Source organism: Ambystoma mexicanum, chromosome 3p (assembly GCF_040938575.1).
Source record: "Ambystoma mexicanum isolate Mex_15411 chromosome 3p, UKY_AmexF1_1, whole genome shotgun sequence".
NCBI classification, from domain to species: domain Eukaryota; kingdom Metazoa; phylum Chordata; class Amphibia; order Caudata; family Ambystomatidae; genus Ambystoma; species Ambystoma mexicanum.
This window is the reverse complement of record NC_090925.1, coordinates 1,113,100,910-1,113,116,789: the sequence shown is the minus strand read 5'-3', so window position 1 is coordinate 1,113,116,789 and position 15,880 is coordinate 1,113,100,910. Positions and strand designations below refer to the sequence as shown.

At 45.3% G+C, this 15,880-nt stretch overlaps 1 protein-coding gene across 1 annotated transcript in view; it reads left to right on the top strand.

The window, feature by feature from the left end:
• GNPDA1 (glucosamine-6-phosphate deaminase 1) overlaps positions 1 to 8,985 on the top strand; it is a 142,009-nt gene extending 133,024 nt beyond the window's left edge. Inside the window, exon 7 of the mRNA XM_069652471.1 lies at positions 7,049 to 8,985. Coding sequence (XP_069508572.1) covers positions 7,049 to 7,149 — 101 coding nt within the window. The 3' untranslated portion in view covers positions 7,150 to 8,985. The remainder of the gene's footprint in view (positions 1 to 7,048) is intronic.
• Positions 8,986 to 15,880: the final 6,895 nt, after the last annotated feature.

The window sequence follows — 15,880 nt, the reverse complement described above, 5'->3', positions numbered from 1 at the left end:
CGTGGACATATTGAGCAGAAAGGGACCATTTAACTTGCAGTGTGTGCTGTAATGTGGTCTTTCATGGCATTCTAATTGGGAATATTATTTTTGCTGCTTACATTGCCTTAGTCCCCTGCCCCTTGTTCTCTTCCTTGTCATCTTTTGCCACGTTATTTATTTGCCATTTTCAATTTTCTGTAGTAATCGAAACTTAGCAATACAAGAGCCCGTTTTTTCTTTAAAAACAAAGTTTTGGGACAAATGAGTTGACCGTGGACAAATGAGTTGTGTTAACACTACATAAAGCATTTTAGCTCGTTTTCTACTTCCAGAAAACTGGTTGTGAAGTTAGCCTTCTTTTAGAGTGCATTTAAATCTGCAACGGAACCGTGGCTGGACTCTGGAAAGTAGGGAATAATCAAGCCATCTCTGAAAACATGGGTGATCAAAGGCTTCTAAGCACTTTCTGTGGCCTGAAGCCACTCTCTAATGGGGTGCGGAGGGGCGGGGTAGAAGTTGTCACAAATTAAGATGGTTTATTTGTGTTTTGTCTATCCTGTCCTAAACTTCATGGCCATGTCATTCTTCCAATATTGGCTTTAGGAATGTGGAAGAGAAGTTTGAAGTTTTGTAGGACTAATTCCGGGGGGTTGTTAAAATGAACTACCTCTCACATGCTGCTGATGTTGCTGTAATATATTGTATGGGCATGAAGTGACATATGATCTGATATTATATTTTGTAACAGGCCTATACACAAGTGTTTCAAGGCGCGACTACGCAAGGGAGGTGTACAAGGGAGGACAAGGCAACAATCTTACTTGGCCATTGAGATTGTGCAAGTACAGGGGAGAGGGAAGGGGTGGGGGTGCAAGGAGTAGGGAGGGGGATCACATGATCACAGTATGCCTAGGGTAATCTATTTAAAAGTGCTTCATTGGAGCACAGGACACTTTTTGTATTGATGAAACCAAGGCATTTTGTGCTTTGTCATTTGTGCCACATGCCCCCAGCCAAATTGATCAGTATGTCAAGCAGAACAAATCTCCATCTACATGTGTGCAAGTAAATAACCACCATGCTACTTTCGCTTTTCTGTTTGTTTGTTTGTTTTTATTATTTGTAATGCGCACCTTACCCAGAGGTAGCAGGCCGCAGGAGCAACAAGAGGATTGTATAGCTAAGGTTACATGTGGTACTGTGGAGTCCAGCTGTGGTTACAGTGCTAGACACAACAGCAGAATTGAGAATAAGTACAATGGGTAGATAATTACATGAAGAATATAATATACATAATTTACAAATTTATAGCTAAAAGGTCAGTAGGTACCAATACATTAGATATCATGCTCCTAATCTAATGAATAAGATTCGATCTGAATTGTAAGTAAGCCAGATCTTCCCTTAGGGATGGCAGTAGAGAATTCCACTGTTGTGCTGCTTTGACAGAGAAGCTACTTCCCCCAGTGGTAGTGCGTTTAAATCTGGGCACCAGTAGGAGGTTAGAATTCGCCTTTCTGGAGGGGCGGCAGGATACTTGTCTGGTGAATCTTTTTATGAGGTATTGAGGGGCAGAGTGGTGGAGACGTGTGGGTCAGAGAGGCAGATTTGAGGTGGATCTTGTCTTTCGTGGAAAGCCAATTGACGGATCTTCTGGTCTCAGAAATATGGGCTTTCTTCAGGAGGCATAGGGCTGCTCTTAATGCATTGTTTTCCAAGATTTGACTCTTATTAGTGATGTACTTATTGCTACCTACATATAGAGAATTGCAATAGCCCAGTTTGGATAGGATCAAGGCTCTTGCTAAGGAGATGCAGTTGTTGGAGGAAAGGAAGGGTTTGGCTGCTCTGGTAAGTTTGCAGGTGTATGAAGTGGCGGAAGCCATAGCATTTACCTGTTTTTTAAATGTTAGTGGGGAATCTAGATAAAAACCAAAGGTTTTGACCTTCTTAGCTACAGCAATAATTTTATTGTTGTTTACAAACGAAGAGTAGGTATGGCCAAATTTGTTGAGATTAGCTGTAGTGCCCAGGATGAGGAGTTCCGTTTTGTCATCATTCAGGCAAAGACCGTGGGAGGCCATCCATGCCTGGATGATGAGGTGCACTCTGTTCTCAAAGGCCAAATCCTTGTCATAATCCCCCGTCAGCGGGATGAGGATCTGAGTATCATCGGCATAATTTGTGTAGGTGATAGCCAGACCATCAAGATCATCGAAAAGGGGGTTTGTGAAAATGTTGTACAGAGTGGGAGAGACACACGAGCCCTGTGGCACACCACAGGTACTGGGCATTGGGTCAGCAGCTGCTAATGGGGAAAAGACTTGCATTGTTCTGTTATTGAGAAAGGACTGAATCCAGTCATAGCCTCTTGGGAGAAGTGGGCTGCCGATTTTAGATGGTTGCAGAGGATCTCATGGTCAACCAGATCAAATGCAGCTGAGAGATCGAGGAGCAGCAGTAATGTTGTCTTGCCCTCGTCTCTCAACTCATCTATTTGAACCTTAAGGTCTACAAGTGCAGTCCCGGTGCCATGTTGGGGTCTGAAGCCTGACTGTCAGACTCTTAAGAGGTGGTTGTATTCGAGAAAGTGTTGGATTTGTAGATATGCTACTTTATCGAGGATTTTAAGTAGGCAATGGACTGTGGTAGTGGGGCGGTAATTAGTTGGGATGGATGGGTCAAGGTTCTGTTTTTGAAGAGGGAGGACCCAGGATTGTTTTAAGTTATTGGGTATGGTGCCAGTCAAAGGATGCATTTGAGTTTTGTAATAAAAAGGGGAGAGTTCATAAGCTGCATCTTTTGAGTTGTGCAGGGCATAGGTCACCATGGCAATTTGAGGGTTTGAGAGTAAGGATGACTTTTTCAACCTCTTTAGTGGATACTTTGCGAAACTTTAAAGTGGGCAGTGGCTACATGAGGTAGTGTAAGACTAGATCGTGGCGCTGTCACGTTAGGAATGCTAGGTTTAGAGGAAGTAAGAAGAGTATTTTTTTTGTTGATAATCTTAGTCTGCAAGGTTGTAATTTTGTTAGCCAGAGCATTTTGTATGCCGGAGCACCAGTTTTCATCCTTGAGGCAGGACTCTGGAGTTTGGATAGGGGATTCTATCTCTTTAAGTATAGCGAAAAGCTCTTTGATATTAGATTTATCTTGGGAGATTCGGAGGTTGTAGGAAGTTTGTTTAGCAAGGATGATTTCTTTTTTATAGAGGAATGCTTGTTTATTCAGGTTGCTCTTAATCTCTGAAGGGTCTAGTCGCCATATTTTTTCACATCGGTGTTTCTCTTGTCTGATTGCTTTCAGGTGAGGAGAGAACCAGGTATTCACATGTTTGCAGGGTTTGCTCTTTCGCATTTTCAATGGGGCTATAACGTCAAGGGATGAAAGCTTCACTTTGTTATATATTTCTACCATATTGAAGGTGTCTGTATGGCCTGGGATGGAGTTGATGGTAGGTAGTATCAAGGGCATGAGGTTTTCGGGAGTAATGTTTCTTTTGTTCTTAGTAGGGGCAGCTGAGGCTATACTGTCAGTATGCACAGGAGGTGGGGTCTCTAATGAGAGCATGATCAGATGGTGGTCCGACCAAGACTGAGGTATTATGGACATGACTTTAATTGGGCAGTTATACTCGGCAATCCAGTCAAGGGTTCTACCTTTAGTGTGGGTGGGACCTGAGATCTTTTGGGTAAAGCCTAGTTCTTCTAAGGAATTGTTGATTTGAGTGGTGTTAGTGTCTAAGGGTTCACTGAAGCCAAGGTTGAAGTCTCCGAGTATGATACTCTGAGAAGAGTTTTTAAGATTGTTGGACAAAATGTTTGTCTTCTTCAAAGGAGTCTAGAGGGCCTGGCGGTTGGTATATCAGGTGGATAGAAATGAACTGCGTCTTAGATGTAGTTAACTTGGCCGTTAAGGATTCACATGACTTTGAGTTGTGAGGTGATGAGAGTCTCAGTGTAAGGTTATTTTTTGCGATTATGGCAAGAGCTCCACCTCGGGAGGAGCTGCGATCTAGTCTTAGGAGAGTATAATCGTCTGGGATGGCTAGCATAATTGCTGGTCCAGCTGCAGAGTGGAGCCAGGATTCAGTAATCGCTAAGAAACCTGTTTTCATGTAGTAGAAGGTCTGGAATATCGGTTGCGTGGACAACCATAGATCGGGCATTTATAAGGGCACCCTTTATCCCAGACTGAGCTGGTTGGGGCGGCGATGGCAGTGCCTTAACGTTGCATTTCAAGGTAAGGGTAGGCTCACGGAAGAGTCTGCTATTCAGTTGGAGAGGGTGCTGATGGTTGCTAGTTTTGCAAGGACCAGAGGTGGCGTAACTTGACATTTTTTTAGTTAGTGTCGTGCAGTCTTGAAAGTATTGCTCGTAATTTGAGGTTCCTCTGTGCTAAGGGGCAAGGTCTGGCTGGTGATCATGTCACCCTGCTTAGGGAGAGGTGGCATATGGGAGGTACATATTGTAGGCGTAGAACTAGTTATAGGGCGGACCGTAGATGGGGAGAGAGTAGAGGTTGCTATCAGGCTCAAGTCATAGAGCGGACCATAAGTCTATAATTTGGTAGCGAAACATATGGCACCCATTAGGTGTAATGGAGAATGAGGCTGCTATCGAATTGCAAGCAGGCAGAGTGAGTCTAACAATCTAGCATTGTAAATGACTAACAATTTAGCATGGCAAATGACTAACAAACTAGTATGGCAAGTGGCTCTGTCAATCTAGCATGGCACATGACTAACAAACTAGTATGGCAAATGGCTCTGTCAATCTAGCATGGCAGATCAAACTAATAGTCCAGCATGACAAAGATAGTTTTTTTAAACACATGTGGAGCAAATACGTGAGTGCTGAGGCAATACAGTAAAGGAGATGCGAACGTATACAGTGATCATTTAGTTCAGGCTAGGTTGGGTGCAACGAACTGCATCAGCGCCAGGGGGTCCTCACAGTCGCGTGGGCATGAGGACTGGTGCGCAGCAGAGCAAGGGCTAATGTTACCTTAGGATCACGTCACAAATTATACAACATAGTGTGGTATTATGGTGCAAGGTACTATGCAAAATGCCTAGGTATAAGGCAGGAAATTGCTAAACAACAGGCAATACAAGCGACAAATTATACAAGTCTGTGGGCAGTTCAGCTACTGACAAAGTGAAAGGCCATATACATATTCATACTGCAGTTTGCTAGGCAGGTCGTAAGACAATAGATGGGGCAATGTCTGATGTTTAAAGTTGACAACATTATAAGATTAAAGAGTATGAGCAGTGAACGTGATGATTACACAGAAGACAGCTTTGTATAGGTATACCCACGTGAGGCGCTGGGTGTTCCAGTGAATGAACACAGTGAAGGTAGTGAAAATTAAATCTGGCACAAGTAGTTATCCATGGACGGCTTGGCGCATAGCCTGTCATGGAGGGATAGTTGTATATGGTGTGATAGTACTGGAGGTCAACATTACAGACTTCAGAATCTGGTAGGAACAGGGTTGTGTGCAATAGTTAGTTGGCCACTAAGGGTGATGTACTTACTCGATGCTACGTTCAGAGCGGCCAGAACGGCCCGCCACGGACAGCCACAGACAGGCCCTTAGTCGCAGCCCTTCGTAGGATTGTACGAAGTGATGGGCGGATAAATGGAGCAGCAGCCAATCACAGCTGCGCCGAGAAAGTCACGTTATGCATCAGGGAAACAAGATAAGGTTTGTGCGGCCATTGAGCACGTTGAAGGCAATGGCGACCGAATTAGCCGGAGTGAATAAAGACATCTGGGGGCACCGAAAATGCAGAATAGAGGAATGCTTTCGCACTATGAGCGTTACCAAGTATTGCAGTGAAATTAGGGGGCCATAATTTCCGAAGTAGTCAGGCTCATGTCAGGTCGAGTCATCTCACCCGTTTCTGATGTGGATGTAGCTGCACTTCTTCAGAGGTGTGCCGGGGTGAAGGACGGTGAGAGAAAGCTTCTGCCCTCTCCTATCGGCTTCTCCTTGCTAGCTTCTGTCCTCGCTAGATTGGACTTTTGCTTTGCCTGAGAGACCTAAAGTAATGAACCAAACCCGAGCAGCCAGGCGTGTCTTGGACAACTACGGTTCTATTGCAGACTTACCTGCTCTACAGTTTTATCTTCCTCCAGATGGAGTGCAGTATGTATGATTTGCTGATCCGACTGGTCACGTACCCCAAATGCCTGGGCAAGACTGTTGAACAGTATAGACCATCCTGTAATCTAAGACAGACTGAAGAATGTGCCCATCCTCCTTCAAGCAAAGGTTCTATGGGGGCAGTAACAAATTGCCAAGCATTTTGGTGCTGGACTGCCCTTGGGCAGGACAAAGACTGATATGTAGTGGAAATGTCTCTTCTGTGAAAGGATGGTTAGCTAAAGACTTTGTTTGAGACTCTAACTCGGGATATAGGCCGGTAGTAGAGAAACTCCCAGAACCTCCCTTGTTTTGGCAGTAACAAATTGGCCACATGAAATTAGCTAAGCTCTACTTTAATGCTACAAGTGGACTGTCTGGAATCTGAGGCCCAGAGTGTGGGAAGTGGCCCTGCAGCAGGGTTGACAATTGCTTGCTAACTGGGGGATGGGGAGTGTGGACTGCACAGATTGTCCGCTATGCCGAGTTTCAAGCATTATTTGGGTCTTCTTTCTGGTTAGTTCGAGCCCTTTTTTTGACACTCGTACAACTGATGAGCACTGGAACGAGGCCTTACGTTTAACTGTGAGATCTCCTGCCTCATAGTCCTTTGTCGCCTAGTACAAACCCAAGGTATAGAATGAGCACTCTGAGAGGAGGGTCTGGATTTCAGCAAATGGTCAAGAGGGCTCATCTCATGAATAACATTAGAAAAGTGTTTTGCGCTAAACCAGGCGTATGCAAAGGAGCCACATTTTTTATTTTTTTTAGATTAAATGGAGTATAGGGTTGACCCAAAGTGATTCTGTTACTAAAATTGCATATGCCTTTGAGTGACGTTTAGCATAGAATGGAATCACTCTTCTGTTCTCGAGGGTTCAGCAATTTAAACCGCTTACTTTATTTTTTCTAGGTTTGATGCACGTGCACAATAAGCTGGTGGACCCCTTGTACAGCATGAAGGAGAGCGCCGGCGAGATCGGTCAGAGCGCGAAGAAGCCCTACAGTGACTAACCAGTGCCGCAGAGCCAGGACTAGTGCTGCACCTGCGTTTGGAAACCTGCCTGGGTGCAAATGTGTCGATTCGATTACCTTTAGGCGTACATTTGCTTTAGTTGATGTACACGTCAGTGCTGGGCTGGGTCCTTTCTCATTTTCTTCGACGGAGGAGGAGTGCATCCTGCTCTATGGGATCCACCAGTGACTTTTTGGGCATTCCATGTAGTGTGCATCCAACATGAATCCTCAATGAAGCGGGCTAATGCATTGTGCTCTCGCTTCCAAATAGCATATTTTAATAACATTTCACGAGAATGCAAGTTATCCTCCATTTCACAACCTTGTTTTTGTAGTAACTTGATCTGGTGACTGGCGAGAAATGCAATGCCCGGGGTCCAAATGTTTGCAGCTGTACCTGAAAGCACTTTATTAATGCAGACTGTGAAGGCACACCTCCAAGTGGCGAACCTATGACGATGTGACTTGAATTAAAAGCAGGACCCAGGTAGCTACCCTGGCGCAAGCTTACCATTACGCCTTACAAAGAGAACTTAGATTTTGGTTAAAACAAGGGAAGCAAAGGCTCTAATCTGATTGTTGTCATGGTTCTTGCAATCACAAGACACATGCTATGTAACCAATCAATTGAATGTAATGTTTTTATACATTTTATAATGGTAGCCTGAAGAACTTGTTTCTGGATGATTCTTGAACATTTGATAATGGCATGCCTATGTTTGCGTGGGTATAGGTTTAATTCTAATGCGGATTTCCAAGATCAGTACTGTTTACTGTATATTATGCTCAGTATTTGTAGCTAACAAAACTGTCTTTATATAAATGACCTACTGCATTCTGCATATAGGCTATAGTAACTTTCTACTAGTCTCATTTAGGAGTGGGGGTGAAGATGCCGGTTGTTTGGATGTAGAGATGGCCGAAGTCTTGCCACAAATAGGGGTTTTCTTCCCTTACCTCTGTCACTGCTCACTTTGCCCCAGTCACCATTGCTGAACACTCCTTTTCCCTCGCTTTGCCGCTTTCGCCTCTCATGCGGCACTTCTCTCTGTCACTACCATGCTTTTGTGGCCTTACCTCTGTGGATACCCTCTCCTGGATTTTTTTTCTTTTATTTTTTTTTCCGACCCCCCCCTCACCCCCTCCTTTTTCCTATCGTTGCCCTCCCCTTGTCTCGTTCGCCTCGCTCCCCTTGACACTTGATTGCCACTCTCTTTCCATCTCGCTGATCTCCTCTTGCCTGCACTTACCTCTTGCTAGCCTCTTGCCTCGGTTGCTCCGTGCACTTACCCTCTTGCTAGCCTCTTGCCTCGGTTGCTCCTCGCCTTTCCTTTGGGCCAACTGTTTCCACCCTGCCTCTGTGGCAGCCCCTGCCTTGTCTCTGGATACCCCAGTATCTAGCCACTCGCCCTTTCGCCACCCTCGCCTTGCCCTTTTCACGAATATCTGCATGTCTGTCGCTCCCATTTTCTAGCACTTCCCTTTTGTTCCTTGCTCTCATCCACCAGTTGTGTCTATGGGGCCCTTCCCTTGTCCTTTGCCTTCACATTCACTTTTCTCTCATATTATCAACTTATAAGAAAATTGCGCATTCGATCTCTTCCTGCATTATCCCTTATGTACGTTTTTTTTGCCTTGTTGATTTATATATTTTCTTTTGCTGTAACGTTTATTTTGCTTTAAACCCATTCTGTATAAAAACGTTGTGGTTTGTACTCTTCCAACCCTAATGTGATTAGTATTAACAAATATCCCAAAATCACAATAAAATAAAGTGTGTTCCTTCATTTTTGTAATGCATTTTGTATTCAATAAAATAAGTGTACAAGGAGACTAGGACTATATTCTTTATCTACATTTTGTCAGCCAAAGTTTATTTGGAATATAACATTCTTTCAAACTTACAATGCATAAAATCATTTCCAATTCAACATGAATGCTCACAATTTCATAAATTATAAAAAGAATGAATACGCATGTTTACATTCAACAGGTAGAAATCGTCTCATGGTACATTGAACGCCTTACATTATTTCATATTCAACATAAGTACTCACAATTTCATCGATTATTTAAAAATACAGACAGGCATATATACAGGTAATACAGATAACAAAGGTACCATGTTATATACATGTAAAAACATACATCAATCCTGATCATTGTCCAAAATATCTTGTTCTATCAGACCTTACTCATTCCAAAAAACGGTAAATCAAAGGCAAGTACCAAAAAAAATAAAAATAACAACTTGATCTATTGATTTCAACATTTTGGCTCTCCTGTTCAAGGATGATTTGAGATGCATTGAAAGTCACCAAGATATTAATGGTGTGCTTGCTTTTGAAAGAAATAATAAGGCTGGTCTACTTTGTTTGAAAGCCGAAGGCCTACGGAGTGGGAGCAGGAAGTGATGGAGGGCTATGGTATATGCAGGGCAGAAAAGAATCAAGTGGCATTAATCCTCAATGTCTGCCCTACAGATTGGGCATATTGCATCATTTAAAGTATTTCCCATCCACTTAGCAGTTTCCCAATTTAAGCAAATAAGATTGAGCCTAGCACGAGTAATTAAAGACTCTTATCTATTTTTTTTTTAACCTTGGACAAATTAACCTAAGGGGGCAAGTGCTTCAAACGGAGGAGCACCAATAAAATATACAAATTTACATTATTAAGAGTCACTGGAGGCAGTGATGGGGTCAGATGGGGAGAATGGGGGAGAGGCATGGGGTGCTTCCTCGTTAGCAAGTACATGACGTTTAAGCTGAGCTTTGAAGAGATCCACAGGTGGGCTGGGTTTTGTTTGTTATGGGCAGCTGGCTCCAATGGAGTGGAGCAAGTAGGGAGAAAGAACACAAGCGAGGGAGGGTAAGTGACATTGAGGTTGAGAGCAGAGGAGGATTGGAGGGAACGAGATGGTAAGGAAACTTGCGATACAATGACAGGTAGTGAGGAGCAAGACCGGGGGATGGAACCTGACGACAGTGGTTGTGCATGGAGAGCCAACCAGCATGTTTTTGGTAGGTAGAAGTGGGTTAGGATCTGGAAAGGTGGCAGTGAGAGCGCAGAGCGAAGTTGAGGACATTGTCTAGAGAGAGGAAGGAGTAAAGAGGAAGCCCAATGAGTAGGATTGGGCAGTATTCTAGTTTGCTGAACACGAGTGAAGATTAGAGTTTTTGTAGTGTGGTTATTGAGAAAAGGAGGGATTTTCCAAATGTTGAGGAGGTTAATACGATCAGCAGAGGCTGTGGTAGTGATTAATATTTGCAGTCGTAGGTTGCTGTTCAAGGGGACCCCAAGTTTGCAAGTTTTATGTGAGGGGGGCAATACGTACAGGTGGGAAGGAGATAGAAGCGGGGAGTGATGGCCCTGGAAGTTGGAGAAAGAGGTCTTCCATTTTTGACTAGTTCAGCACGAGAGAGGGAGAGCCATCCAGTGAAGAATTTCAGTGAGAAAGTTTGTAATCTGTTCTGAGTTTGCTTGGGTGAAGGAGGGAAAGGAGAGTGCCATCAGCAAGAAAATTATAATGAAAGCCAAAGGATGAAGTAAGTCCTCCGAGGGCAGAGGTTTAGAGGTTGAAGAGCAGAGGTCCAAGGATGCCCACAGAGAGGGTGGGGTCAAAGGTTTGTGAACTCCAAGAGATTTTGAAGTTTCGACCTTCCAGGTAAGATGCGACCCAGGCAAGAGCAGTTTTGCAAAACCCAAGGTTCTGGAGAGGGAGGAGTGGGGAGAAGTGGTAGACAGTTGCAAAAGCGGCAGAAAGGACCAAAAAGATGTGTATAGATGAATTTGGAGCGGTGTGTATTGGATAGAAAGCTGGAGACATGCATGAGTGCAGTCTAAGTGGAGTGTGTACAGTCGAAGTCAGATTGGAAGTGGATCTCCAAGGCCATTATTCTTTTGGCACGACTCTTGCTCTCCTTGACTCTCACCCACCGGCCACCAAGTTTCATCTGGAAATTGTTTGACGTGCTGCCTCCATGCACGATGCCTACTCCCTTTTCAGTTTATGCTATCTCCATGGCCAACAACCCATCAGCCTGAAAGATGTATTTGTGCATTCCATAGAGCCACACCCTCCACGTCTCTAGCTTGAGCTTCTTGAGCCTGCCTCTGGGCTTTCTCTTGCCTTCAAGCTGGTTCTTGATTTCTTCCTACGCCGCAACTATTCTCTCTGTATCGTGTTCTCTGTTTGGGTCTGGTACTCTCTCTAGTACTCTCCTCTGTACTCTCTCTGGTACTCTCCCTGGTACGTTCCTCGGTAAACTTCTGCTTTTGTTTGTTTCTGATGTCCTGATATAGTAGGGCTCATCTGACATAATGTCCATTCCATTGATTAGAGCTGTTACTGTACTTTTTCTGGTCGCTTGCATTGTTCTCGAGTGCTTCTTCGTTTTAGTACCTAAAACAGCAGGATGATTCGATGTGTCACAATAACACATGGTTTGGGACATTAGTTTAGGCCCATAGGGTTCAGGTATTCTCGTCAGCCTACCGGGTTGGGGTGTAATGGGGCTGTGCTTCCCTATTGTGTCCTTGTCCCCAGGAGAGAGTCTCTCTCCATAAGATTCTCCTGCATGTTACCACCCCTAGGGGGGTTTCTACAATAGGGGTAAGACCGTTACCCAGATCAGTTGCAGATTTGAAGGAGCCAGGGAAGAGTCCAGTAGAGAGAGAGAGAGAGAGAGATATAGAGGTTAAAGAGCACTGAGAGATACGGGCAATTGATTGAGAACAAGGGCCTCATTATGGGTGAGCGGGTCAGGTAAAAATGCTGCAAACAATACCAGTATTACCAGCTTTGGCATTTTTCTGGACTGGTTCACTCCGAGTGCAGTAGTTCCCATCCCGAGGAGTCCTGTGGGACTCCATGGAATCGGAACTTAATGCTGTTGCCGGCACCCGTAATATCCCAGTAACACCCGGATATGGGGCTCCGGTAACAGTAAGGCGAGTTTGCCAGTAACCACCAGTAGTACAGGCAGGGTTATCGGCAAACTCATAATGAGGGCCTAAGTCTTTGAACATTTAGGGAGTAAAAGGCTTGATTGGAGCGCAAGAGGGATTGGCACTCTGAAGTATGGGTGCTAATTCAATAGGAGGGTTAGGGGTGAAGTAGTTGACTGTAGAGGAGGCAGTGAGAGGTGGTGGACAGAAGGAGGGTTGGGACGGCAGTCAGAGTAGGGCTATGAGAGTATACGAATTGTAGAGATTTTAGAAGTAGTGAGCAAAATAATGAGCAGAAAGGGAGGAGGCAATAGATATTGGCTTGGGAGTTGGGCGGTGTGAGCAAAGATGGGAGGGTAGATGAAAGTTTGCGTGGGTGATTGTGAAGGGAGGAGATAAGGTTTGTGAAGTAGGAGGATTTGGCAGAGTCCAGTGCAGAGGTTAGGGATGAAAACAAATGTTTGTAGCTAGGACTAGGGAGGGTGTCTGTAATTTGCGCCAGTGTCCTAGTTCGCAGTGCATTTTTGTTTTAAGGGTCTGAATTTGAGAGGTGATCCAAGGCAGAGGCTGGGGACAGGAAGGTGTGACTGTGCAAGCAGGATAGTGTTGGTCAAATGGAGTCATAGGTGCATAGTGAAAGTAAGCGAATGCTCGGTCAATGGAAGAGGCATGAATAGAGGGAAGACAGGAGAGAGGTCCTCACATTATCCAGGTTAGGCACGTGAGGGTCCTGCCTGAATTGGAAAGATGAGGAGTAGAAGGTGGAGGGACCAAAATGTTAAAGTGAAAAATTGAGTGATCAGATGGAGAGGGGTCAAGGAAGAGCTCAAAGGAGGATAGTGAATTATAGATTGACTATGTAAAGCGAGTTCCCACCAGAGCGGGGAGGCCAGTCATGAAGGGCGTAGAGAGAATGGTGAGATGGGAGGGATTTAAGTTCAAGGCAGGTGGGTGCAGGGGGCTTGGGAAGGATAAAGTCCCCCAGCTTGACGATGGGAATATTGTTAGAAAGTGACTTGAGGAGAAGGGTCAGATCGAGAAAGGAGTTCAGGCGACCCTGGGGTCGATAGATATCCAGAACACAGAGTAGTAGGAGGGAGGAGTTGAATAGTGGCATATTCAAAAGAGGAAGAGTTGTCAAAGAGAAGGAGAGGCTAGGGGCAGTGTTGAGGGTCCTATTGATAAGGAACCCCACACTGCTGCCCTTCCCATCAGGTCTGGGAGAGCGGGTGAAGATAGCATAGTCAGTGTGGAAAGCTGCTAGTGTAGCAGAAGCATTAGGGGAGATCCAGGTTTCTGTGATGGCAAGAAGTGAAAGTTGAGGGTGGTAAGGGTTGACCTGGTCAGTGAAGTAGGCCGGCTTGTTGCAGAGGGATTGTGCATTCCAGAGGCCAAGTGAAAGAGTGATGGGAGGTGTGGGAGAGGAGCAGGTGTTGTGCAGTAGACCAGGGGGATAGATTAGGATGGAGACCCTGGAAGCACGGGAGCATCTTATTTTGAGGCATGGCGCTGCAGCAATTAAGGAGGAAGATGAAGCTGCAGACTGATGTAAAAGTTACACCAAGCTGATGCTGTAGGCTATGAGAGAAGGTAAGGAAAAGAATGAACAGGAGGAAGCAGAAAAATTAAGATGCATGGTGGGTAGAAGAAATGGACAAGTTAAGTCAATGAATAACTGTGCAGCCTAAGTGAGAGAGATGGTAGGTGGGTGAGTGGAAAGGGAAGGGGTGGATGGCTGGCTGAGATGAAGCAGGTGTAAGTTCTGAGTTGGGCTAGAATGGGGAAATCGGTAACTAAATGACAGTTAACAGACCCATAACAGCAATGTTCCTTGGTCCTGTGAGATAATAGAAGCTCTGCGATGAATGCATACTCAATGGGTGGAAAGATCCCGAAGCGTGAAAGCAGAAGTCAGCGAAAGGGTGAGCTTAGTGAAGTCCTGGCTTGAGCAGGGGGTCTGGCCCTACGCCCTTTCCGGCCCAACGGGCCCAAACAGGAAGCTGCCCCTTTCTGCTTTTGGCCCTTGGCTACAGATGACTGGACTGGACACCTGGGGGAGACTGAATAAGGGAAACACTGTTGCATGTCCCTCTGGAAGCCAGTCGCAATGCTCCAGATGGCGTTCACACTTTCAGGCAGCGTCCTGGGTGTTGTAGGCCCAGGGAGCTTTGTTATTAAAGGCAGGATCCCTCCGATGGTGCACAGCGTCGTCTAGCAAAGCAGAGTGTGGCAAAGGAAAAAAAACTTTGTGGGAAAAATGAAACAGTTCGGACAGTCACATGTCCCTCTGGGAGCCAGTCAGTGTTCCAAATGGCTTCCTGGGAGGAGAAAAGCAACATTGGTGCTGAAGAGAGGGAAGACGATGAAAGTGAAGGAAGACAAGGAAACCGGAGGGTCAGAACCCCTCCTCTCATTCTCCGAACCTCACTTACGCCATTTAGTTTCTAGCCCGTCCTGGGCTGTTCATGTTTTCACTCCAGCTTGTGTTATCTGGGGCCTTGGCCTGGCTTGGTTAATCTGATGCTTCAGCCTCTCTTGAGCCATTCGTCTTCTCACTACAGCTTGGGTTATGTGGGGCCTCGCCCCATTTGGCTTATCGGACGCTTCAACCTCTCGTGGGCTTTTTATCTTTTCACCCCAGCTTGGAGTATCGGAGGTTCTGTCCTTCGCGTTGCTTCTCAGGCTTTGGTGCTTCCTTTCGGTTTGTGACAGGATTCCGACAGTGGCTACAGCCTGCAATGGTTGACCAAGGTTTGTGCAGTCGGGCCTCTTCTCTCTTGGGCAGGCCCGAGTTTCTGCAGATCCAGGCCTGGCTCCAGAGAGCAGCTTTTGGCTCCTCTGTGCTCCACACTGCCTGCGTGGGACTGCTTCCTGACTTGGCCTCAAAGATGACAGGCCCTGCTTTGCGTCTTGGCTCCACAGGCTTGCGTTCCTCCATCCTGCTCTCCCTTCTGTGGTCGGTCTCAAAGGCCCTTTATCTTTCTCCCTGGGTAGAGATGGAAGAGTCCTTTTGGTCCAACATTTCACATAATGAAGGCAACATGAAAGGGTCAGAAACCAAACCAGCTACCTCTTTAGGAACATTTCCATAGTATGTAGTTCCCGTGTAGCCACATACAAACAGCTACCTAGGACATGGGAGGATAACGCAAATCCCTCATAAGGGAAGGTATGTCCACTAAATGGGGGTCCTTCCCCAGTGGGATCCTGCTTGCCCTGTCCCTTATGGGGTGTGCAGTTTTGAAGGCTCACCACCCTAAGCCCTAGTCCCTAGTCCCCCTTGGGGAGAGGGGACACATTCCCTGAATTTGTCACAAAAGGCAATGCACATGATGACACATTGACTTTCCAACTGAAAGGAGACAATGTACATGCCTCTTTCCAAATCATCACACCTCAGCATTATCACCCGGGGAGTACCACACCTTTCCATCTTGTCAACCCTGCTCTTCAACATCTACATGACCCCACTCTCAGAAATCACCAGCAACTCCAATCTCTCATGCCACAAGTATGTTGATGATACACAAACTGTTTGCAAACTAATATAAACCTCAACTGAAAATCAGCCAAATCTTGGCATTCTCTCATAAATCAATAAATGGATTACAGTCAATCAACTCAAACCTTTTTTTGTTTTGTTAATGTGTTGGTCAATAATTAGACTTTTCACATAATACAGAAGAAAATAAAGTCACAACTGCATCAATAATACGTAATTGCAAGTCGACAAAATAACACAGAAAAGCAAAATCACTCCTTAAAAATAAACTCTATG